This window comes from Camelina sativa, chromosome 9 (genome assembly GCF_030686135.1).
Source record: "Camelina sativa cultivar CO46 ecotype springtype chromosome 9, ASM3068613v1".
NCBI classification, from domain to species: domain Eukaryota; kingdom Viridiplantae; phylum Streptophyta; class Magnoliopsida; order Brassicales; family Brassicaceae; genus Camelina; species Camelina sativa.
The window spans coordinates 7,180,352-7,207,097 of NC_141888.1; the positions used below are offsets into that span (position 1 = coordinate 7,180,352).

Genomic DNA, 26,746 nt, shown 5'->3' on the forward strand with positions numbered 1-26,746 from the left:
AGTGAAAACAATATACTATTTTAGTTATTAATTCACAATAATGTATTTTTATAAACCTGACATATTTTTTATTAACTTTTCTATTATGTCTCATCAGTCCCGTATGTTTTACTAATTAACTCTCATTTTTGTAACTTTCATAATATTTATAGTAATGCAATGAATGATTAATAATAGTATTTAGAAATATTACATATATAAGAAAATATATCAATATGTAATGATTGCATATCTATAACTCTCACAAAGTTTATGTGACTCCTATAACAATGTAATACTCCCTCTGTTTTAATTTAGTTGTCGTTTTAAGTTTTCAATGAAAATGCTCTCTCTCTATGCTGGACCATGGAAAGTGTTCTCTCTCTCTGGGATATGATATGGTTCATTTTGAGATAGATTGTCAATAGATTTTAAGTGTCATAGATGAGTCAAAAAACCGGCCAGCGTTTACTTTGGAATTAGATTCTTTTCAGTCTTATCAAAGGAGGTTTTCTATGTTTTCTATTGGATGTATACCTAGATTGATCAATGTCTGTGTCGTTCGTCTTGCAAAAGCGGCTTGAGCACGAGGATCTTTCTTTTCCTATGTAAATCCGCAGGTTCCGGAATGGTTAGCTCACGAGACTATCCTATTTGAACCGGCTTAATAAGATATGGTGTTTTGAGGTCAGAAAAAAAAAAGGATGTTGATGATAAAAAAAGAATATCCAAAAATAACGTAAACTATATCCGTGCATAGCACGGAGTGACTACTAGTATCTAATATATCTTGGCTAGCTAGAAATGTATACATTCTCACTAGTGTGCTATAAAATACTGTATCGATCGTCTGGTTTAAATATGAACTGACTAGCGATTAGAATAAGAATATGATCCTAAAAGACAAATGTACCCTCAATGTTTAACCCCCTATTAGGGTTTTAATCGACGCCTTCTAAGATTTTTTCTTCGTATAGACACACCTTTGATAAATCTCCAAATTGCTGCCGTAGTAAAAGGTTTTTGTGTAACTGTTGTGTGGAGCTGATTTCCGTTTATTCAACCGAGAGAAGAAAAGAAGAAAAAAGGAGAGAAAAGCAAGCACCAGCAGGTTGATATGCAAACTGAGGAAATGTTGAGACTTCGAGCAGCTCTAGAGGGAAAACTTGGAAGCAATGAAGTCCTTCGTTCTACTGTTTCAAAGTCTGATAAAGCTCAAAAACGAACTGATAGGTAAGCGTTTTTTTTTTTTGGTTTCGTTTTTAATAATTTTCATCATACGATCCTTTTTGAAGATTGTGATGTATCAATAATTTCTCAATATCGGATCTAACTAACCAGGAAGCTAAAGACATTCGATGATTTTACCGAACAAGTGAAACAGAAACAAGAAGCTAAACGAGCTGCCAAAGCAGAGATCTATTCAAGGTAGTAATAATAATAACAATACATTACATTAAGATTTTCTAATTCACAAATCTTGAATATACAAGTTGTGGTAGTACTATAGTATACCAATAGTTTATCTTAATGGCACGTTTTGTGTTGCTTCAGGAAACCACATTTGATCCCATCATGGCCAGAACGCGTGGATGGAAAACGACTGATTCCAAATAAGGTTAGAATTTTCAAAAGCACACAACAAACGTAATTTTGTTACTCTAGCCTAGCACCATAGTTTAACTTTCCTTACCATTTTTTTTTTAAATCTCCACTAAAACCAAGATCCCTAGCAGCAGAGGATTAACCCGGCAACGCAACAAGTACCTTAAAACTCCCAGAACGAAGTACCGGGTAAACAATCTTGGATTGCCAGTTTCTGCAACATTCGTTTCTTTATGACCTATTTCCTAGCCTCAAACTCAGATGTTTTGGGATCTTGAATTTTTATTTTGCAGAACAAGCACATGAAAAAAGTCATTAGACATAGAGGACAGGTCAGAGGTATCAGGACACAAATGGGTCCATATGCAGGAGAAACTCGCGGTATCAATCCCAACACAAGCCGAAGCATCCGAATCAAGAACTAACCTCCTACTTTTCATTTGTCTTGCAATATTTGATGGTGTTTGTATCACTCGAAATTAAACAGAAATCAGATTCCAAGTAGTATCCCAAACATTTCTTATTTCTTGCGATAGTCTCTTAATATATTTTACTTGTTTGCCAAGGAAGCTTCTCGCTGTTCCTCTCGTTTCAGAGTATTGTTAATTGCTCTGTATGTTCTTCGTAACTCAACATGCAAATTTATATTTGCTGATGAGCTTGCATATAAGCTAGACACAAAGATTCAATATATTTTATATAACCTTCAAAATGCCATAACAATTTTTTTTTTCTGTTCTTCTCTCTTATTAAAGACCAAACACGATACTACACACCTCATTCCTATTGCGTAAGGTAACTAAGAGTATTACAAAAAAAAAATTAAGAAACTATTCTCTCACCGTCTTGGGAATTTTATGCAGCCATTGTGGGAGGACGAACGAGGAAAAGTATGATGCTGTTAGGTCGTGGCTATGTTTCAACTTTCTCTCGAGCACAAACTTTTCATTGCCGACGTTAGAAGATAGCAAACTTCGGTCCTCCTTTCTCCAGAAGTATATTGTATTAGCATCATCTTCATTACGCTTGATGGCGATCCAGTGAATACTCCCGTGCAAGCTAATGGGCGTTTCGTTATGACCAAACAGAGACAAATGGAGAGTGTCGAAAGTCCACAAACCTGTCTCAGATGAATATATCAGCAAGCTCCAGAGATTAGAGAAATTGAACAGAACAACTTTGTAATCCAAAAAAAAGCCATTCTCAATTCGTGTGGCTATTCCGAAAGGACACGAATCTCCCTTATGATGAGGAGGGATCTTTACGCATTCCTGTGAAACTGGATTAGCAACGTACAAGGTTCGGTTATACACATGCTTAGGGACTTCACTGATCAATATTAAACCAGCATCAGTATTGTAAGCCCAGACTCTGTAGTTGTTTCAATGACTCTCAAACTTCTTGGTTAGGAATGACGAGATGTAAGAGCCTAGAGACCGTTCGAGTCCCCAAGTGTTTAATCTGTAGTGAGCTATGACTTCTTTATCATTACCACAATCCATGAGCGACCATGATGAAGAATCTGAGTTTTGGTCCATAGACCGAAACAAGTCACGGAAATATGGAGACTCCACGATCGATTTCCATTGCTTGCAAACAAGTTTCAAAGCTGTGAAAATCTTTATTGGTAATTTCGAGAGTATAATTGCCAATAGAATGTATATCTTGGCTATATATTAGTAACCAAATTAAACCGGATATGAAGATATATCTTGGTTACTAATATATAGCCAAGAGTCGTTATATCTTGCCAATATAACGAATCCATATCTTCCTATCTCTCTCTGTAAATGAGATTAGGTTTTTTTTGTTGAAGCGTGTGTGTGTCTTTATACGAGAATGTATCTAGTTCTCGGGTGCCACACACAAAAATAAAGGTAAAAAAGAGTTTTAAATTTGGTTTAATATATTTAGATATTTTGTTATTTAACTCAAATATTATCTTCTTCTTTTATTACCAATAAAATTTCTCAGATATTTTACGATATAAGGTTTGAATTTTAGTTCTTTAATATATACAAATATTTTATTAAGAAAATCTTATATATTAAAGTTTGGTTTAATTTTCAAAGTTATTCATTAACAAGATCGTGATACGTTTCAGTTCTATTGATAAGATGTAGACAAGTTTTAATTCTAAATTTATTAAAATATTAAATATAATTTTTTTTAAAAGTTCTAAATCTGAAAGGAAATCTATACATAAGTAATATATAAAAGCTTGATTTCAAAGTTACTCATTAACAATATCGTGACACGTTTCAATTCTATTGATAAGATTTGGACAAGTTTTAATTCTAAATTAATTATATGAAATATAATTTTTTTCTAAAAGTTCTAAATCTATCATTAAAAAGAAATCTATACATAAGTAATATATAAAAGCTTGGTTTCAAAGTTACTCATTAAAAAGATCGTGACACGTTTTGAAACGACCCGACCCGTTTTTTATTTTTAATTATAAATAGTAAATATAATAATAATAAATACTCTATACTAGTGGTCCCATATCCACTAGCCACCTAACGACAATCAAACCAAACAGCGGAATATTCAATACCAATAAACCATCAAATAACCAATATTCCATAACCAGTATTAATCCATAACATTTAAACCAGTAAACCAAACGACATAGAACAATGAACCAACAATCTAGCAATATTCTATTAACCCAACTCTAGCAATCTAGCATAAGCCCGACAACAACCAATCGAGCCACTAGAACATCCTCCTATTCATTGCCTTGATTCCATGATCACACTTTGCCTTTACCTGCATCACAAACACAAATTGAGAGGCATGAGTATTTTATAAACACTCAGTAAAGCAATCCTCCCATCAACTGGGCTATACACACAAGCAATAAGATCTCTACATGCCACAAAAAATAATCAATAAGACAAACTATGCATTATACAAAGCATTGCTTCATCCGTCGCAACTGAAGAAGAGTGTCGACCGACACCAGATTCCACATGATGTCGATCTGTACTCCCCAAAGTTATTAAATCTTCCTCGCGTTGGTGTCGACCAACACCCCAACTGGTGTCGACCGACACCAATGCCGAGCATCGATATCCTTCGATCAGAAACTCCAATCTCGCCTCCAAGCTTCTCCAATCCGCTTCATGCATCCTCAGAAGGAAAACCCAGCCATAACAGCCACGAAAAACCATGGAGAACTCAAAGGAAACAATCACATAAGCACCAAATCACATAAAACTAGAGATCTTAGCTTAGATAAGCCATGGTCATGCACTCACCTCTTTGCAGGAAGTTTCTGACCAACCACCACAAATCCAACCCTCCTAGCAAGCTTCTAACACGTCTCCAGCCCTGGATCTTCACTCCCACAGAAGGATCTCTCAAAAACAATCAAGAAATCTCACAAACTCCCCAAGAACGCTTTCTCCTCTCTTTCTCTCTGTTTTGGAAGCGGGAAAAAACACTAAAGCCACAACCTAGGACGACTTTCCACTTAAATATCTCGGTTCAATGGTTTTCCTTAAACCAAACCCAACCAAATCGACAGTTAAGTCAATCTGGTCGAACTAGAAAATATTGGTGTCGATCGACACCAGGGTGGTGTCGATCGACACCCTTTCCGAAAATGCACATTTTGGTTTGCGGATGTTACAATTCTTCCCCACCAACATAGATTCGTACTTGAATCTCGAACAACTGACAACAAAGGACTCTTGTGCAACCGTCTCCATGGCCTGCACTCCTCCTACCGAACTACAAAATGTCACCTCTAGACGATAGAATAACGTTTCATGCATCATTTGCTCTGGACTTTTGGACTTTCCTTTGCTCATAGGTCTTAACCTTGAGTTTTTATTGGCTTCTCATCAGGCTGAAGCCTGCATGCCATAATATTGGCTCCTCATCGGGCCTAAGCGCGCATGCCATACAACGTGCCCCCGGATCGTCATTTGAAGTCGATATACCAACCATATTTACAAGCCACAAAGTCTCAGAACATGCGGTACTAGGAGAACCGAAGTCCCCAATAGTCGTTCAGGACTACCTGTCCTTAGAGCAAACAATTCTGAACACGTCTGAGTCCTATCCCTAGCCAGGTTTCCTTCCCGTGGCTTGCATAGAACAAAACAATGCCCTACGAACCATATATCCCCTCACTGGAATACCTCATGACCACACAAGGAACATCTCAATGTCACAAGGGCCGCCACAAAGGCCAACATATGTCCTAAACAGGACTGCCACAAAAGCCAAACTAATGTCCTAAACAATACCGCCACAAAGGCCAAACAAATGTCCTAAACAGGACCACCACCAAGGCCAAACAATGTCCTAAACAAGACCGTCACAAATACCACTTGTCCCAAAGGACTGTCACAAAGACCACTTGTCCCGAAGGACCGTCACAAAGACCACTTGTTCCGAAGGACCGTCACGAAGACCACTTATCCCGAAAGACTGTCATGAAGACCACTTGTCCCGAATGACTGCCTAAACAGGCAACATTGGCTAAACAACCCGCCACAAAGATCACATAATTAGCTAAACAGCCCGCCACAAAGGCCACACAATTGGCTAAACAGTCCGCCACAAAGGCCACACAATTGGCTAAACAGCCCGCCACCAAGGCCACACAATGTCTCAAAAGACCACCACACACGGGCACACAATAACTTAACAGTCCGCCACGAAGGCCACACAAGCCCCCCCCCCCAAGGCTCGCAACCACTAAAAATGGACAAATTCTAATTCACATAAAACTTTACATTTTTAGAACTTTCCACTTTTGGAAACTTTACACTCTTGGAAATTACCATTTCAGGAAACTTTCTTTTCCGATACCAGTTTCACGGGAACTCGTACCCTGGACACCACTTCATCTTGTTACTTAGTCGCACAACCAACTACCCCTAAGCGACCAAGTAAACAATAAAGATGGGCTGGAATACTCCATTCCTGCTCCAGCCACAGACTACAAATGGGACCATGCTAGACAAGTTCAAGTCGCGACCTGCTTCTCGAACTACTTCTTAAACCTTGCCTTCATCCTCGCCTCTGGCTCCCAAATCTGCTCCTCAACACCATCACAGTCTCATAGGACTCTCATCAAAGGAATCTTCTTCTTCAGAAGTTCCTTGATCCTCCTCTCGAGAACCCTCACTGGTCTCGTGCCTCCAAAGTCATGTTAGGCTGAAGATCCTCATAAATCTTAGCCAAAAACCGATCATCCTCACGGAGACACTTCCGCATCATCGACACAGGAAAAACCTTGTGGAACGCATGAATAACCTCAGACAACTCTAGCTTATATGCTACCGGTCCCACCTGCTCAATCACTCTGAACGGACCCATATACCTTGGAATCAAATTAGTCTCTGTCAATGACCTGTTCGGACCCGTAACATGGCCATCTTGAGGTACACTCTATCTCCCACCTGAAACTCAAGATTTCTCCTCCTCTTGTCGGCATAACTCCTCTGCCAGTCTTGAGCTTCCTTCATGTTCAGCTTGAGAATCACAATCTTCTCTGAGGTCTCCTAAAACAAAACTGGCCCGTACATGCTCCTCTCCCCCACTTGACTCCAGCATAACGGTGTATGACATGGCCTCCCATACAAAGTCTCATAAGGAGCCATCCTAATACTCGCCTGGTAATTGTTGTTGTAAGCAAACTCTACCAAGCTCAGGTGATCTGCCCAATGGCCACCCCAATCCAACACACACATCCTCAGCAAATCCTACATGCGTATGAATTGTCTTATCTGACTGCCCATTTGTCTGGGGATGATAAGCTGTACTCATATGCACCTTAGTGCCCATCTCTACCTAAAACGCCCTCTAGAACACTGAAGGGAACTTGGAATCCCTATCAGACACAATACCCGCTGGCACCCCATGCAACCTGACTATCTCGTTCACATATTTCTTAGCCAAGACCGCTCCTCTATCAGTCTTCTTAATGGCCAGAAAATGTGCCAACTTAGTCAACCGGTCCACAATGATCCAAATAGCATCAAAAATCCGAGACACTGGTAAACCGACCACGAAGTCCATCGTGATCATATCCCACTTCCCCTTTGGAATGGGTAGACTCTTCAGCAACCCACCGGGAACCTGATGCTCACCCTTCACTAGCTGACACACATTGCACCTCACGACCCAACTAGCCACATCCTTGTTAATCCCGACCCATTGATAGTACCTCTTGAGATCATGGTACATATTAGTCGTTCCTAGATAAATAGAGAACATGCTCGCATGAGCCTCCCTCAAGATCTCCTGCCTCAACTCCTCATCCTTGGGCACACAAATCCGCTCGTGCGCCAATATAGTACCATTAGCTGAGACCTGATACTCTGAATCAACATCCTTAGAGGCATTCACCAGCCCCAAATCCTTCTCCTAAGCCAACCGCACCCTGCTCAAAATATCTGCTCTGTCAGCCGCCTCCAATTCCAACGGCTCCTGAGAAACCGCACACAAACTCAACGCACTGATATCTCCTACCAGAGACTCCATATCCTGCTCCCGAGCCAAAGCCATCCATTTTCAACTTAGAGTATCTGCAACCAAGTTAGCCTTACTAGGGTGATAGACTATCTCCAAATCATAATCTGCGACCAGCTCCATCCACCGCCTCTGCCCCAAGTTCAGCTCAGGCTGAGTGAATATATACTTTAGGCTCTTATGATCTGTAAACACATGTACCTTTGCACCATAAAGATAAGATCTCCAAATCTTCAGGGCAAAAACTACAGCAGCCATCTCCAAGTCATGAGTAGGATAATTGTCCTCATGCTTCCGTAACTGCCGCGAAGCGTAGGTGATAACACTCTAATTTACATGTTTTTAGCATCCTTTTTTGTCCATATCTTGCATTGTTCATACATCTAACTTAGCATTTTTAGACCATTTACTGAAGGAATCAAGTTTTAGAGCATTTAGGGTGTTGCATTTCTGCATTTGCATATATTGGATGAAAACAAGTGCTAAAGAGCCAAAAATGGGGAAAAACAAGGACAACTCGAGCATGTACCCGAAGGAGCCATCGAGCTACAAGAACAAGTCCGAACCCCAACACGATCGAAGAGGATCCAAGAGCACGAAGAGCAACCCGAAGAGCCACCCGGGGAGTTACCCGACTCAAGCCTCGTGTATGCCATCGAGTAGACCATTGGGTAGGTCTGGGAAGCTAGGTCTAATGGGTTTCCATATATAAACCCCCTCTTTCCCTAGCTCGCAAACGAGCACGCCGCAGACCCTCAAACCAGAGAGCGAGAGCTTCTGTGAGAGAACTGAGCGACTCAACATATTTTCTTGTTTTTGTACTTTTATTTTGTAGTTTTTCATAGATCTTTATCCCATACTCTCTTCTACCCTACTCTATCTCTTTAATAATGTTATTTTCGTTTATTTCTATGGCTTTGTCATTCGTTTATATGTCTGAGTAGTGTAGCAAAGTTTCTAGGGATGGGATAGATGATTAGGTGTTCTTGATCGGTTAGGATGCTTTAGTTTATTGTTATGATTGATAGATTTCCTTCTAGGTTGATGTTCTTAATGCAGTCAATAGACCGACAGGTTGAGATTAGATCTAGGGCGTTTACAATGTACAGGCCAAAAGGAGTAGATAAAATGCTTGATTAGGTCAATGCTAGAGGTATACTTAACTTTGAGTGACAAAATCAGATAAGTCTAAGTATACTGACAAAAATGAATTGTTCTTAATGCCTGCTTGTTCATATTGCTAGTGCGACAGTGTGGTAGTATGTTCAAGGTTGATTGTTGCTAGTGCGAAAGTGTGGTGACAAGGTTTTAGAGGTTCATTGTCTAGGAAATAATTGCTTGAGGCATGTAAGGCATCCATACTGGTCTAAAACACTTAGGATTCGATTACCCCCATCCTTAGGAACTTTCGTATTTCATTTCTTGCATTTTCTTTACTTACTCGACCACTTACCCGATCAGGCACACGATAACCTGCATCGAGTAATACCTCGAGCTGGTCATAGTTCACTTGCATACTCGATCACCCCACTCGATCATGTACTCGATTGCTTGCATCGAGTGCTTAGGTCGTGTGGTTTACTTGTTTATATTCTTTTACTCTGTTCATATTAGGACTGTTAGAACCAAACCCCTCTATTGCCTGGCTTGACTTGCTTGATTCTGATTGCATCCTATCTGCTAGCATAACAACCATTTGGATTGATAACCCTTTGTACTACAACTGCACAGGGAATTGATACCCTGAGTGAAAAACCTCTTTATCAATTTGGCGCCGTTGCCATTTGGTTGTTTTTATTTTGCTACGTTTAGGTTTAGGACTTGCTAGATCAAGTTCGCTTGTTTATATTTGTTTCGGATACTGACTTGTTTGCTTCCACTTTTGTTTGTTTTGAATCTCAGGTACAACCCGAGAACCCACCCGACCCGTCACTCGATCACCTTGATCGAGTTGATCCTCGTGTACACACTCGGATACTTGCATGTGCATGCAAACACGATCCAGAGGTAGCCAGAACCTGAGTCCTTTCATCGACAACATCGACAGACCTTGGCTACTCAGACAACAACAAGTTCAACCGGAACTAGCAACCATTGAGGAGATGATGAATAATCAGAACGGTCCACCTGCTCCTCAAGCAAGGACCAACATAGGAGCAGGAGATGCTCTGACTACTCACACTCAGAGGAATGGCATTGTGCCACCAGCTGTGCAGAACAACAATTTTGAGATCAAGAGTAGTCTCATCCAGATGATACAGAGCAACAAGTTTCATGGGCTGCCAATGGAGGATCCATTGGATCATCTGGATGATTTTGATAGGCTCTGTAGCCTCAATAAGATAAATGGAGTCAGTGAAGATGGATTCAAGCTCAGGCTTTTCCCATTCTCTTTGGGAGATAAAGCACACATCTGGGAGAAATCGCTCCCTAAGGAGTCCATCACCACTTGGGAAGCATGCAAGAAGGCATTCCTCGCCAAATTCTTCTTCAACTCCAGAACCGCAAGGCTGCGAAATGAGATTTCCGGCTTTGTACAGAAGAACAATGAAACGTTCAACGAAACTTGGGAACGTTTCAAGGGGTACACCACTAGATGTCCACATCACGGTTTCAGTAATGCTTCATTGCTGAGCACACTATACAGAGGAGTGTGGTCCCCAAGATACGGATGTTGCTGGACACCGCAAGTAATGGTAACTTCCTCAACAAGAATGTTGATGAAGGTTGGGACCTAGTTGAGAACTTGGCTCAATATGATGGCAACTACAATGAGGAATATGATCGCTCTGTGCGATCTACAAGAGAGGAAGATGCCAAGTACAAGAGGGACATGAAAGCCCTCAATGACAAGCTCGATCAGCTCCTCAACCAGCAGAAGCATAGTTGTTTCTCTGACTCTCAAACTTCTTGGTTAGGAATGACGAGATGTAACAGCCTAGAGACCGTTCGAGTCCCCAAGTGTTGAATCTGTAGTGAGCTATGACTTCTTTTTCATTACCATGATGCATGAGCGACCATGATGAAGAATCTGAGTTTTGGTCCATAGACCGAAACAGGTCACGGAAATATGGAGACTCCACGATCGATTCCCATTGCTTGCAAACAAGTTTCAACGCTGTGAAAATCTTTATTGGTAATTTCGAGAGTATAATTGCCAATAGATCTTCTGGAAACGAATTCATATCTTCCTATCTCTCTCTCTCTCTCTCTCTCACAATGAGATTAGGGTTTTTTGTTGAAGCGTGTGTTTGTGTTAGGATTAGAAGCATAATAAATATTAAATATATTAATATGTATTTATTACATTTTGTAACTCTTACATATCTTATGTGACTTTTTATAGATATAAATTAATATAAAGATTTCCCACCAAAAAAAAAAAATTAATATAAAGATTAGTGCATTAACTACTCAATTAAGACTTTATTTTTTTTATATGCTCTTGTGGTTGTAATCTTTCAGATTTTATTTTTATTCATATCAGATGACCAAAAAAAAAAAACTACCCAATTAAATAATAAATTTATAACTCCAAATTTTCCTACAAAAAGAAAGACACACATCTCAATAACCCTCGTATCTCAAATCTCACATAAGTTTGTAAATTCTATAAGTTTTTGTATTCAACTAACATTATTTTAATTAGTGTATTTCTTTATTTTTGTATAATAAAGTAAGGTTTTCTCAAACTTATAATTTAAAAAAACTCACAAGTGGCACTCATTCCTCTAAAGATTATATACATAAAAAATAGGGTAATTACCTAGAATATTGCATAAAAGTAGGTTTATTACTAGACTAACACGTTGAGATTTCTGTCTTACTAGAATAACACATAAAAGTTTGCAAATTACTTCTATATCTGAGTTGTGTGTTTTATTACGATTTATGTCATTCTCTTTTAAAACGAAGATCTTAAAAGGGGAAAATAAAAAGATCATAAACCTAAGTCGATCCCTTGAATCTTTGTGTTGTTTGTCTTACGATTGTTGGGTTGAGATCAGCTATTTTTATATAGCTTGCGGCGTGAAAAGAATCTGTGTGGAGGACATTTGGCTGGAGGACCACTGACGTCGAGTTGACGGCGAGGTGGTTTGAAGTAGAGGAGGAGGGAAATAAAGCGATTTGCTCAGAGGTAAATTTCTATATCGTGGTTTAGTCTCTATTGCTTAATGTTTTCTTATACCCGAGTATTACATAGTAGGCCTTGTATATTGTATGTTAGTTTTTTGTATGTTGTTGAGCTCTGTTTTTCGGAAGATATTTGTGTAACTTCATGTTGCTTCGTTGCTAATCTAAGCAACAAATGTTTTGTGATATTGAATTAATAACTAAACTAAAGCTTCTGTCGTAGATATGGGGTCAAGCAAGAGGTATCCAAGTAGGTTGTATGGGGTTGGTAATTTTCCACTGCCGATGAGAAGCATGCACCACGATTGTAGTTTGTCCAATCTTGGTGGTTTGAAAGGCTTTGTTGGTGATGAGGTGTATGACAAAATAAGAAATAATTCGCAGCTGGGAGTTCTATTGGATCTAGCCGAATCTGACTACCTGTTTTGTGGGAAGACCATCCATTATCTATTGTCCAATCAATTGGCAATAAACATTCCTTCGGAGGTACCTAACAATGCTTATACCCTCCATGGATGTGTCCATGTATTGCTGATATGGGCATTTGAGAGCGTGAAGGTGCTGGGGGCTAGCTACGGGAATGTAAGAGAAGGTGTAGATTTGCCTCTGTTAAGGTGGAGAGGAGGGAGGCCAAGGAAGGATATCGAAGCCTTCATATCCGGGAGCAAACTCCTTAATAATGGGGAGGTATGCCTTCAATTTACGTATACATTATTTGTCTGCATTTTTTCTTTGTGATAGATTATTAAAAGTTATGGTATCTGAAATGCAGCTTCAGGTGAAGCATTTAGTACCTAAACCTTTGGAGTTCATATATCCAGATTGGCCATGACAGTATTGTGTGTATGGTGTAGGAGAAGGTTTGAAGAAGAAACTGGATAATCTGCTGTTAGACGTGATCAATGGCGAAGTGGATGAAAGAAAATGGGATTGTGTAAAAAAAAGGAAGGGGGAACATACGAAGAAGAGGGAGAGGAGGCAACATGTTGCAGGGGTAAGTGACGATGACTTGAAACAGCCCCAACCAGCATCCGTAATGTCCCCAATAATGCGAAGGAGCAGAAAGAAAGTGTTGGGGACAAATGTTCAGCAGAGAAGGCGTCTGGAGATAAGCATTCAGGTGTGCAGGGTGAAGATGGTAGTGGAAGGTTATTTACTATGGTTGAAACACTAGGGGCGAAAATGGATAATATTCAGATACCGTTTTCTAGAGCAATAGCGGAAGTTGTGTTCAAACTTCAAGGTATGGAGAGTAGGATGGGTAACTTTGAGAGTGACGTTCAACTATTGAAGAAAGTTGTTATCAACACAACGGATGGAGGAGCGCATATGCAAGGACCTCTTACATTAAGAAATGATGAACAAAAAATAGAGGAGGTATGATCTGCGTACCGTATTGATAAAATTGTTATTATATATCTATTGTTCAGTATGAAGTCTTTGTATTTATCTATTCGAGGAAACAATATCAATTTCAGTTTTGTGAAGTTGTATAATTTTGTAATTATTTTGATATATGATTTTTTTCGTACACAATTTAGCAATTTGTATACTTTGTCTCTAGTTTAACAGCGTCATATTATATTTCAAATGTCTTGTATATAACGTCAAATACATGTCTTTTGTTTCAAGTCATGGCTATATCAGATAAAGCATTCAGACAAGGATGGTTATAAAGTTGCTAGTTGTGTTAGGAATCCGTTAGCCATTAAGGATAAGGTCATGTGGTCTAGGAGTATTAAAATCGAACCAGAGGACAGTGTAGAGCGAATTCCAAAGCAGATGGTAGACAGTGTACAGCGTGTCAAAAGAGTACAGGGTTGGGAGACAGAGGAAGGCGATAAAAGAGCAAAGTATAATGATAAAGTTGATGGAGGAGGTGCTCAACCCGTTCCTATTAATGTTATCCATCCGGTAAGTGGTGGTAACCCTGGCTCGTCGGATCGAAAGTGCGAATCTGTTGTGGATTTAACCAAGGGGACCAGCTGTAACGCCCCCGAACCGTACTATGACCACTAAGGCCATCAGACGGCACCGAGACGCTACTTGGGAAACGTTCACTAACGATCCGGCCGGGTGCGAGAACAAATCAAGTCCTTCGGCCAGTCCATCGGTGAGGTTCCCGACCACACGGCACATCCTTCAGGCTTTGCAACCCTACAGATAAGCCGTGCGTTGAGCCGACTCGGACAAAGTCTATATCAGTACGACTCGCCCGAATAAAGAAAACCCGAATATTTTGATTAACCAAAAGAGTTATTACACAAGAGTTTTGAACAAGGCTTAGTGCCGAGTTTGGTTTGAAATAAAAACATACTTGTATTTTACAATAGACACAAAATAAAACTACTCCGGGTTCCTATCGTTCACCACGCCCTCTAGTTCCCTCTAGGGTCACCTGCAGCACAAAATATTATCATAAGTAATCTAAGATTACTTAGTGAGCTCAGGGTTCCTGCAGAGTATTAAACCCCAAATCCCATACCCCATCAACAACAACATGCTAACAATCAACATGCAAGCGAGTATAAATAACAAGCGAGCATAAGATCTAACATGCAAGCAATTACACGATTGCCAAGCAAGCATACAACATAATAATCAATCCGAGATAACATGCGGAAGCTAATAAGCTAAGCAAAATTATTCTGCAATCAATCACCACCACACGCAATGACATATAACATCATGCAAGCATAAACACAAACATGCAACAACTTGAACTTGAAATAAAACTAGAGTTTTAACAAGTTCTAATTCATGGGCCCGGTATGCTTCCTCTCCCTAACCCCTCCTGAACAACCGTATTACAGCCACAAAGGCATGCAATCGGGCTTCACCCAAAGCTACACCGTCGTGTAGACAGCCTCGGCCAGGGTAGCGAGCCCAGTAACCTCCAAGCTCTTCGTAACCAACCCTACAACACACGAACATGGGTTACATGTCGCGGCTGCATGTGGCACGGATGGGAAGGACAGCCATACCAAGTCTTACTACGCTCAGCCGGAATTTCTCGCGGACTAAAGCGTCTTAAGACCTCACCAAAGCTTATACTTGAGTTTATATGATTTTCTTCTCATATGTTTTCAAGTATCTTAATTAGTTACCACCCTTGTCACTAGATCCTTTCGATCTAGTAACCGGTGTAACCTCACCTCACATGCAACTTAACAAGAAAAACATAAAAGAATTTCAAGTAAATGCATCTAAATGATTTATGCAAAACCGCGCACTAGATGGATGTTTTTAACACTCCATCTAAGCCGATGCAAATATGTGCCCGAACTCACAGAAAACCGGCGATCTCTGGGATGAGTGGTCGGATTTTCTTCACGGCAACGCTTGAATCCTCTTCCTTGTTGAAATCGAGTTCCTTCTCGATTCAACGCTTAACTGCGGTCGTGCGATAGTCTTGTCTTGCTTCTCCTCTTCTTCACTTCTTCTCCCTTGCGGCAGCACTTCTTCCTTTTCTCTCTTCTTTCTCTCTTTCTCTCCTCTCTTTCTCTTTCACTCCTTTCTTCCTTTACTTAAGAAATTTTAGCGAAAATGAGGAAGTGGAGCGACCTTTATATAGAGGAAGAGAGTAGAAACTTGGCCCAATGCATGTGTGTTGTGTGCCATCTCTCCTAGCCACACAATTTTAAGGTTGGACACTTGTTAAGTGTAACCAACACTTGTCACATGGAATCTTTCATATTTTCTCCATTCACACTTGCATGAAACGCGATTGGCCGGTTTCTATAAAGAGGAATAATCTTGTCTCCCACTTAGGATTTTGGGATCGAAAATCCTAGGAATATTCCTCCAAGGATTCCACTCCTAAGTTGCATGAAATCCCATTGGTGGATTTTTGCAAAAACAATTTCCACAAAATCGGGAATTTTGTCGGATCGACCGGTCGCCGGTCACCCGTCGACGTCTCTCGATCCTCCTCGACCAGTCTCGGTTGCTAGCGGTAAATCCTCGGACATCCTCGAGAATTCTCGGTCCATCGGACTTTCTCGGCAATTCCCGGTACTTTGCGTCGGACAACTCTCGGCCCTCGGTACGTCTCGGACGACTCGGACGGTACGTCTCGGACATCTCGGTCACTTTTCGATCCGTCCAAAATTTCTCGGACTTTTCTTCAGCAAACTTTCTTTTCTCCTTGCTGGCCTCCTTTCTTGAGCTTTTGGCCTTGAGTTTTCATTTTAAAATTTACCTCTTAGCGAGGGTCACTACATTCTCCCCCCCTTAATAGAATTCGTCCCGAATTCCATAGGGTTCCGACGGTCCTGCCTCATCTTCTTCAGCGAACAACTGAGGATACTTGGCACGCATCCTATCCTCATCTTCCCATGAGGTGACTTTACGGTTCTGCTTCCCCCAAAATACTTGGATTTGAGGAAGGCTCCGATTCTTCAACTTTCGGGTCCTCCTCTGCCCTATACCAAACGGTCCTTCGGGGTAAGATAGGTTTGGCTCCAACTCCTCAATAGGCTCGGGCACAATCATGTTAGGATCTGGGACATGCTTCCGTAGCTGCGAAACATGGAAGACTTTATGTAGCCGCATCATCTCTGGCATAGCCACTCGGTAGGCTACTTCTCCAACTCTCTGCTCAATCGGATATGGTCCAATGAACCTTACCGCGAGCTTTCCCACTTTACCAAATCGATCCTTTCCTTTTTGCGGGGCGACCTTCAGGTACACCATATCTCCGACTTTAAACTCCACTTCCCGCCTTTTGCGATCTGCGTACTTTTTCTGGCGATCTTGTGCCTTTTTCATACTCTCCCGTATGAACTTGATCTTCTCCGTCGTCTCATCAATAACCTTTGATTGAAACTTGTTCTTTCCCCAATTTCAGTCCAACACAAAGGCGTTCGACACGGCCTTCCATACATTGCTTCAAAGGGCGACATCCCAATGCTCGAGTGATAACTATTGTTATACGCAAACTCGACTAATGGTAAATTCTTCTCCCAGTCTGACGACCATTCCAAAGCACATAGTCGGATCATGTCCTCTATGGTTCGGATAGTCCTTTCCGTCTGTCCATCTGTCTCTAGGTGGAATGAGGTGCTCATGTGAACATCTGTTCCCAACGCCCTATGTAGATCTTGCCAGAATATTGCTGAGAACTTGGGGTCACGATCGGAAACAATATTTGCTGGCACTCCATGCAACTTCAAAATCTCGTCTATATACTTCTCTGCCAAGACTGGTGCTTGATCCGTGCTTCTCACTGGAACTAAACGGGCCACTTTGGTTAAACGATCAACCACTACCCATACTGCATCATTGATTCTTCCCTTCCTTATTGGTAGACTAGTAATAAAATCCATCGAGATAGAGTCCCATTTCCACGTCGGTATGGGCAAGTTGCGTAGCAAACCTGCTGGCACTTGATGCTCTACCTTGATTCTTTGACATGAGTCACATTGGCTTACCCATCGTGCTACTGCCCTCTTCAATCCAGGCCAATGATAATATCTGCGCACGTCTTTATACATCTTGGTACTTCCAGGGTGTACACTTAACGCTGAGCTGTGGGCTGCTCTCAGTATTTCCTCTCTTAGTCCACTCCGGTCTGGTACAGTGATTCTCCCATTAAGGAGTAGGGTGTCATCATCTGCCAAATGATAACCACTAGCATTCGGCCCTTCTGAACCTTTCAACTCTTCAATAATCTTCTTCAGATTTTCATCCTTGGGCTGCTCATCACGAATTCGACGTAGTAGGCTCGCTTGAGTTACAGCTTGTAAACCCAACGGCTCACTAGATTCCCCTTCTAAGGCTAGAAGCCTTACTTTCTTTAGTTCTTCGGCTAAAGACTCCACCTCTTTCTCGGCATCTACTTGTGCTTTTCTTCGACTTAAAGCATCTGCCACTACATTCGCTTTGCCTGGGTGGTACTGGATCTTCAAATCATAATCGGCTATGAATTCCATCCACCTCCTCTGGCGCAAATTAAGATCTGGTTGCGTGAACAAGTATTTAAGGCTTTGATGGTCCGTAAATACCTGAACCGCTTCTCCATACAAGTAGGATCTCCATATCCTTAACGCAAACACCACGGCTGCCATCTCTAGGTCGTGTGTGGGGTAGTTTTCCTCATGCTTCCTTAATTGCCGGGAGGCATAGGCAATTACTCTCTCTCCTTGCATCAAAACACATCCAACGCCAACTCTTGATGCATCGGTATACACAGAGTATGGCTGATTTGGCTCGGGTAGGGCTAACACTGGTGCTGATGTTAGTGCTCCCTTCAGCTTCCTAAAAGCTTCATCCACTTCTTCGCTCCATATAAATGGCACTCCTTTACCCGTGAGTCGTGTCAGAGGTTTTGCAATGGATGAAAACCCCTTTACGAACTTCCGATAATAGCCCGCAAGGCCTAAGAAACTCCTGACCTCTGTCACTGAGGTTGGCTTTGGCCAATCCTGAATTGCGGCAATCTTCTCCGGGTCAGCGGACACTCCTTGTTCCGAAACTCGGTGCCCTAAAAATCCAATCTCTCTTTGCCAGAACTTACACTTGCTGAACTTGGCGAACAGCTTCATCTCCCTTAGTCTCTCCAACACTTTCTTCAAATGCTTCGCGTGCTCCTCCGCACTCCGCGAGTATATAAGGATGTCATCGATGAATATTATCACGAATTGATCCAGATAATCATGGAAAACTTCATTCATTAATCGCATGAATGCCGCCGGTGCATTGGTAAGTCCAAACGGCATCACTACGAACTCGTACTGACCATATCTTGTCTGAAAGGCAGTCTTCATCACATCCTGCTCCGCAATCGAGATTTGATGATAGCCAGAGGCTAAATCAATCTTCGAAAACCAACTCGCTCCCCTGAGTTGATCTAACAGCTCATCAATCCGTGGCAAAGGATACTTGTCTTTAATGGTTATGTTATTGATTCCCCGGTAATCAATACACAAACGCATGCTTCCGTCCTTCTTCTTGACAAAAAGCACTGGGGCTCCCCATGGCGATGAACTTGGTCGTATAAAACCTTTTTCCAACAAATCCTCTAACTGAGTCTTGAGTTCAGCCAACTCGGCCGGTGCCATGCGATACGGTGCCCTAGCAATTGGGACAGCTCCAGGCTCAAGATTTTAGTGAAAGGATGGCTTCTTGGTGGAGGCAATCCTTCCAACGACTTGAATACGTCCTCATAGTTCTTAACTATGGTAATGTCCTCAACTCCCAAACCTTCTTTGTCATCTCCTCCCATGGCGGTAAGAGTGACTAGATACAAACTTTCCTCATCAAATGATCTTCCGATCCTCATTGCTGATGCGAAGTACGCCGTCTTACTCGGGCTAATCCCATTGAAAACTAGAGGGGTCCTCCCTCCATTTTCAAATATAACTCTGCTCCTGCTGCAGTCTATATGGGCTTGGTGCTCTGACAACCAATCCATTCCCAATATAGCATCAAACCTCTCCAACGGCATCACTAGAGGATTCACCAGGAGGTTTGTATCTTGCAAGACTATCGACACTTCCCTGAGCCATCTTCTCGTCTTCAAAGGCGGTTGATTACCAGCAGTGTAGACGTTGATGTTCACTTCTTCCTCCTCACACAAGTCTCCAAACTTGTCAACCACGTCGGGAGTCACAAAACTATTGGACGCTCCCGAATCGAACATTACATGTGTGGGGTTACCACCAACAAGTAATGTTCCTAAATGCAAGGCAAATATAAAAATGCAATGCAATAAACTAAACACACAATCACACAACAATCACAAGAGAGTTAGAACCCAATCAAACCTGTTATAGGGCCCTTCGCGGCCTTTGGGGTTTTGGGTGGCTCTACTCCTAAAGCAAAAACATTTGCTGGGGTTGCTTGCTTCTTCGCTGGGGGTTCCTTCACTTGCTGCATTGTCTGGGCACGGTTCACAGTGTGGGCGTTCGGTTTGGCCAGCCTTGATGGACATGTGTTCGCATAGTGTCCTAACTCGCCACAGTAGAAACATGTGACGGTCGACAGATTAGTACTCTTCGTTTCCTCAACCGTTGGGCAAGCTCGAGCAAAATGCCCTACTTGTCCACACACATAGCATCCTCGCGGATCCACGCTACTCACATTACGGCCTCCTTGGCTAACATTCATCTTAACTTTACCGCGGCCTGCACCCCAATTTCGTCCAGCCACCTGGTTCACCTTCCGGGTGTTCACAATTTTAGTCTGCTGGACCGGTTCCTTCTTTTTCTCCTTGGCCGAAATCTCATTCTCGGTCTCAATGGCTTCCTCAACACTCACTGCCCTCTCCTCTACTTCCGCGACACTTCGGTATGTCACAGCGTGCAACCTCCCTTTTATGTCTGGCCTAAGTCCATGAAAGAATCTCCGGGCCATAGCTAACTCATCATCATTTCCTTGATACAAATACCTCCGAAGTCTTGTAAAGACTCTTCCGTAAGCTCGTACGGTCATCTCACCTTGTCCCAGTTGCAGGAACTGATTCTCTAGTCGATCGCGTGACTCTGGTGGAAAATATTTCAGCTCAAACTCCCTCTTAAACATCTCCCACGTTATAGTTTGAAAACGATAACGAGGAACCACAGTATCCCACCATGCACGAGCATCTTCTTCTAAGAAGCTGACTGCAACTCTCCTCCTATACTCCTCTGGACAGTTTGTCATCTCAAAATTATTCTTCAATTCCTTTATCCATGCGTCTGCTAACACGATGTTTGGATCTCCCTTGAACTTGCGGAAACCTAAGTTCCTCAACAACATTACTAGCTTTAGAAATTGGTCGGATGGATCTTCTGTTGCTCGAATTGCTTGGTTCTGCTGCTGTTGCTGGATCATGTGACTCAAGAGATCTTGAATCATCTTAAGTGTCTGTTGGGTCTCTGGTACATTCGGCTCACTCGGTCCTTCTCCATGCGTTCGGTCCCCCCTTGGCATGTTCTGAGTTGGATAAGTAGCGAACGGTCTAAATGGTGAAAATCTGGGCGGGTACATTCCCTCCGGTGTACTAAAACGAGTCGAACTCGCTGGTGTGTATCTTGGCGTCGCGCCAGGTACATCCCACTCAGGCATATACATATTCGGTTCGAATATGCCTGGAAACGATCCCTCTCCTTGCGCATCTCCAAAATGCGAACCCCATTCCTCCGGACCAAACTGTTGACTTGAACCCCTCCCTGTGTCCGGCGAATGATGCGTCGACCTTGTCCTTTCGGATCCTTGACGAGACATCTGCATCCACGATCAACAAAAGGGTTTACTTAATCCCATCTAACCCTAAGTGATGAACGAACCGGATTACCCTAAGTGTCTACTGCGACCATTTGACTCGATAAATCATTTGAAAAGGCGAGTCCTATACAGCATCATAACCATGCTCTGATACCACCGTTGTAACGCCCCCGAACCGTACTATGACCACCAAGGCCATCGGACGGCACCGAGACGCTACTTGGGAAACGTTCACTAACGATCCGGCCGGGTGCAAGAACAAATCAAGTCCTTCGGTCAGTCCATCGGTGAGGTTCCCGACCACACGGCACATCCTTCAGGCTTTGCAACCCTACAGATACGCCGTGCGTTGAGCCGACTCGGACAAAGTCTATATCAGTACGACTCGCCCGAATAAAGAAAACCCGAATATTTTGATTAACCAAAAGAGTTATTACACAAGAGTTTTGAACAAGGCTTAGTGCCGAGTTTGGTTTGAAATAAAAACATACTTGTATTTTACAATAGACACAAAATAAAACTACTCCGGGTTCCTATCGTTCACCACGCCCTCTAGTTCCCTCTAGGGTCACCTGCAGCACAAAATATTATCATAAGTAATCTAAGATTACTTAGTGAGCTCAGGGTTCCTGCAGGGTATTAAACCCCAAATCCCATACCCCATCAACAACAACATGCTAACAATCAACATGCAAGCGAGTATAAATAACAAGCGAGCATAAGATCTAACATGCAAGCAATTACACGATTGCCAAGCAAGCATACAACATAATAATCAATCAGAGATAACATGCGGAAGCTAATAAGCTAAGCAAAATTATTCTGCAATCAATCACCACTACACGCAATGACATATAACATCATGCAAGCATAAACACAAACATGCAACAACTTGAACTTGAAATAAAACTAGAGTTTTAACAAGTTCTAATTCATGGGCCCGGTATGCTTCCTCTCCCTAACCCCTCCTGAACAACCGTATTACATCCACAAAGGCATGCAATCGGGCTTCACCCAAAGCTACACCATCGTGTAGACAGCCTCGGCCAGGTTAGCGAGCCCAGTAACCTCCGAGCTCTTCGTAACCAACCCTACAACACACGAACATGGGTTACATGTCGCGGCTGCATGTGGCACGTATGGGAAGGACAGCCATACCAAGTCTTACTATGCTCAGCCGGAATTTCTCGCGGACTAAAGCGTCTTAAGACCTTACCAAAGCTTATACTTGACTTTATATGATTTTCTTCTCATATGTTTTCAAGTATCTTAATTAGTTACCACCCTTGTCACTAGATCCTTTCGATCTAGTAACCGGTGTAACCTCACCTCACATGCAACTTAACAAGAAAAACATAAAAGAATTTCAAGTAAATGCATCTAAATGATTTATGCAAAACCGCGCACTAGATGGATGTTTTTAACACTCCATCTAAGCCGATGCAAATATGTGCCTGAACTCACAGAAAACCGGCGATCTCTGGGATGAGTGGTCGGATTTTCTTCACGGCAACGCTTGAATCCTCTTCCTTGTTGAAATCGAGTTCCTTCTCGATTCAACGCTTAACTGCGGTCGTGCGATAGTCTTGTCTTGCTTCTCCTCTTCTTCACTTCTTCTCCCTTGCGGCAGCACTTCTTCCTTTTCTCTCTTCTTTCTCTCTTTCTCTCCTCTCTTTCTCTTTCACTCCTTTCTTCCTTTACTTAAGAAATTTTAGCGAAAATGAGGAAGTGGAGCGACCTTTATATAGAGGAAGAGAGTAGAAACTTGGCCCAATACATGTGTGTTGTGTGCCATCTCTCCTAGCCACACAATTTTAAGGTTGGACACTTGTTAAGTGTAACCAACACTTGTCACATGGAATCTTTCATATTTTCCCCATTCACACTTGCATGAAACGCGATTGGCCGGTTTCTATAAAGAGGAATAATCTTGTCTCCCACTTAGGATTTTGGGATCGAAAATCCTTGGAATATTCCTCCAAGTATTCCACTCCTAAGTTGCATGAAATCCCATTGGTGGATTTTTGCAAAAACAATTTCCACAAAATCGGGAATTTTGTCGGATCGACCGGTCGCCGGTCACCCGTCGACGTCTCTCGATCCTCCTCGACCAGTCTCGGTTGCTATCGGTAAATCCTCGGACATCCTCGAGAATTCTCGGTCCATCGGACTTTCTCGGCAATTCCCGGTACTTTGCGTCGGACAACTCTCGGCCCTCGGTACGTCTCGGACGACTCGGAAGGTACGTCTCGGACATCTCGGTCACTTTTCGATCCGTCCAAAATTTCTCGGACTTTTCTTCAGCAAACTTTCTTTTCTCCTTGCTGCCCTCCTTTCTTGAGCTTTTGGCCTTGAGTTTTCATTTTAAAATTTACCTCTTAGCGAGGGTCACTACACCAGCAGTCCTGCATCGTCTCATAGAGTGAAAGATAAGGAGAAAGCCAGGTATTTTGCATATTTGTTACAAAAGGTGTTTCCTCCATCAAGAGAGCTTGATCTTCTATTAGTAGATCCAGTGGGCACCAACATAGGGTTAAACCCTAATGACGAATCAATGCGAGCTGCATTAATGACCCGACGTGAAAGCCACATTGTAGTCCTATCTCCCGCAGTGTACGATCCTTTTAGTGAGGCAAGTCCTGAGAAAATTGCAAAGCTGATGTCCTTCCTAACTGATAATTTGTAAGTCTTCATTTAGAGTTGTATATAATTAGTGTCTATATTCGGATTTGAGGACTACGATCTATAACTGATTTGTTAATTTTGGTATTCAGGGCTAAAGTACCTTGCACTGGAAATGACGAATTTTATTTTCGCCTCCTAACCCCTAAACAATTGTGGCCAACTACAACATTCGGCTGGTTATGGGATGCGGTAAGCTTCGTAGCATAACATTTGACGCAGTTAACTATGGTATACTAATGCCTGATAGATGTCACTCGTGTTGCAGCACATGGCTACATGTATGCATATGTTCCGTATTAGGGGGACGCAAACGCCATCCCCATATAAAACAGATCGTATTGCTTTTCTCGATCCTTTGTTTGTTAGTATGTGGGCATTCGAATTCCCTAAAATGGAAGCCTCTAATCAATGGGTTTTTGGAGAAGGTTATTTTGAGACGTACGTGGGAAGGCTGCCAAAATACGGAATGACAAAAAAGGTGTGGGTTGACGATGTAGACACCCTGCTCTTCCCATACAACCTCGATAACAACCATTGGGTAGCCATCGAAGCTGACTTAGTCCAGCGGAGGCTAAGAGTTTACGATAGCAATAAACAGCGGTAGAACCGACGAGAGTCTACAAAAGAAGTGCAAACCGTTTGCAAAAATAAACCCACGCTTGATACAAGCATATAACCGGAGGTACAAAGATGAGCATATCGGGGCGGCGGCATTTAGTTACTACCGGGTGAAAACACTCCCACAGAACTATCAACAAGGTGACTGTGGTGTGTACACGTTGAAGTGCTTAGAGTGTATAGCTCTTGGAGTAAATTACACAGGCCTATGTGATGCGGCCATGCCTTCTATTAGGATGAAACTTGCTGCAGACGTGTTTGATGAGGTCCCAGACCGAGACTGCTTTCTCCAACTAGATGCTACGTCGGTGACAGTAGATTATCCGGAAGCTGAGTTAAACTCGGGATCAAAAAGTTGAAGAGGTTCCATGTACATTACCGGAGCAGTATGATTTTGCAAAATTGAAGATTGGTTTTACGCGTGTTGCTAATAGAAGATGCGTGTTTGGTCATTTTTTTGGTAACATGTGGGATTTGAGGATGTCGTTCTTAGATTTTCCGAGGTCTGGTCACTCACATAGCTCCTATCGGTTGTTTGTAAACCTTCTTCAGGTGTAGTGTTTTTTGTATATTGGAGGGTCTAGCTATGTATCATTATGACGTCTTTCTAACCAGTATTAGTATATGTTAGGCCTTTATCAGATGTGTACGTACCATCAACCAAGTAACGGCCTTATTATGGTCTGTGTACACACGTATGTATATTCATATGTGTACGTACCATCAACTAAATAACGGCCTTATTATGGTCTGTGTACACACGTACATATATTTATGGTCAGTGTACACATGTACGTATATTCATTAGTGTACGTACAATCGATTTTCTAACGTTATAGACTTGATTTATGCGTGCATTGTTGGTGCTTAGTTTCTATCCTTTTTGAGCACACTAACTTGTCCCTACTGGCAATCATATGATATGATGAGCGAGGCAATTAAATTGTATTCAAATTCAGCAAACCATAATCATCCTAACAGACTGTGGCGGATCATATGGACCACCTGCGTGAAAGTAATAAGTACAGCCAGGAAGAATGTTTATTCGCTACTTAATTTATCGGACCAATACCAGCTTCGTAGACGTCCATCGCGAACTTCTTTCGGAAATTGTCAATATTATTGTCGGTGATCTTCAAGCAATCAGTCATCGGTTTGCCCATGCTCAACAGTTCTAAATACTTCATAGTATAAGGTCCACAATCTCCCGACCTCAAGTTTTATCCTACTTGGCTAACCCTTTCAGTGGTAAATGGATGGAGAGGGTAATTGACATCGATAACCCTCTGAAGTAGGTACGGTATCATCTCACACACCGGCTTGATCCAGGACATTGCAAGAGTTTCTCTGGTAAGGGTCATCAAAGGATCGTAAATGGAAACATGTCTCGTTTTAAGATTTATGCCCACTCCTACCCAATGACTAGATTTCCAGTTCATTGGAGCATATATAACGTCGACATCTGTAACCCACTTCAACCTTGGTTCGTGGTGCATCCTTTCCCCATTGACGATGTCAATGAGTACTTCGTCCCATCTGAAATTCCGTTTCGCCGTGCTCCTGTTGAATGCTTTGAACCTTCTTGTCAACTCGTAAAAGAGAACATCGTCCAAAATTACGGTCCTTTGTTTTATCATTTCTTCTCCGTTTTTGTGCCACAGCGTTAGGGCAATCATCTCCATGTGCTGCAGATGCAGTTAAATGCAAACCTGTGGGATTTAAATCCAACAAGAAACCATGAACACACCAAAATCGTGTAGTTAAAGTTTAAAATATGTACCTGACTATGGACCCATTTTTGGGACGATATAAGAGTAGAGAAGAATAGGATATCTGCCTTGCGGAATCCGAAAAAGGTGTGTACCCTGCGAAATTTTGTAATTATGAATACCCTATATCAATGATTGAGGATATCAATATGTCCTCGGAGTAATATATACTACACTTACACATTATCTTGTTTTATCAACTCGGTGAATTTGGCAAATTTCCCATCAGCAACATCTTCCATAGGGTCGTATGA

At 42.0% G+C, this 26,746-nt stretch overlaps 1 protein-coding gene, 1 long non-coding RNA gene, 1 other non-coding gene and 2 pseudogenes across 3 annotated transcripts; 2 read left to right on the forward strand and 3 right to left on the reverse strand.

Moving 5' to 3' along the window:
• The window catches only part of LOC109124998 (receptor-like protein 11), a 59,847-nt pseudogene that overhangs the window by 5,606 nt on the left and 27,495 nt on the right, over positions 1-26,746 (forward strand).
• LOC104715079 (protein THALLO-like) lies at positions 1,028-2,100 on the forward strand (the record flags this gene model as incomplete). The annotated part of the gene is made up of 5 exons (XM_087464030.1): positions 1,028-1,212; positions 1,321-1,407; positions 1,534-1,597; positions 1,705-1,773; positions 1,878-2,100. Coding segments are annotated over 5 exons (537 nt in total), but the record flags the coding sequence as incomplete, so codon positions are not given.
• On the reverse strand, positions 2,257-3,260 carry LOC104715080 (putative F-box protein At3g28280 pseudogene; annotated as a pseudogene).
• LOC147937857 (small nucleolar RNA R71) lies at positions 10,587-10,693 on the reverse strand. The gene has a single exon (XR_015567592.1). It is a non-coding gene; the product is annotated as a small nucleolar RNA R71 (small nucleolar RNA).
• Positions 14,434-15,732, reverse strand: LOC147937858 (uncharacterized). The gene is made up of 2 exons (XR_015567225.1): positions 15,504-15,732; positions 14,434-14,611 (listed from the first exon to the last, which is right to left on the reverse strand). It is a non-coding gene; the product is annotated as an uncharacterized LOC147937858 (long non-coding RNA).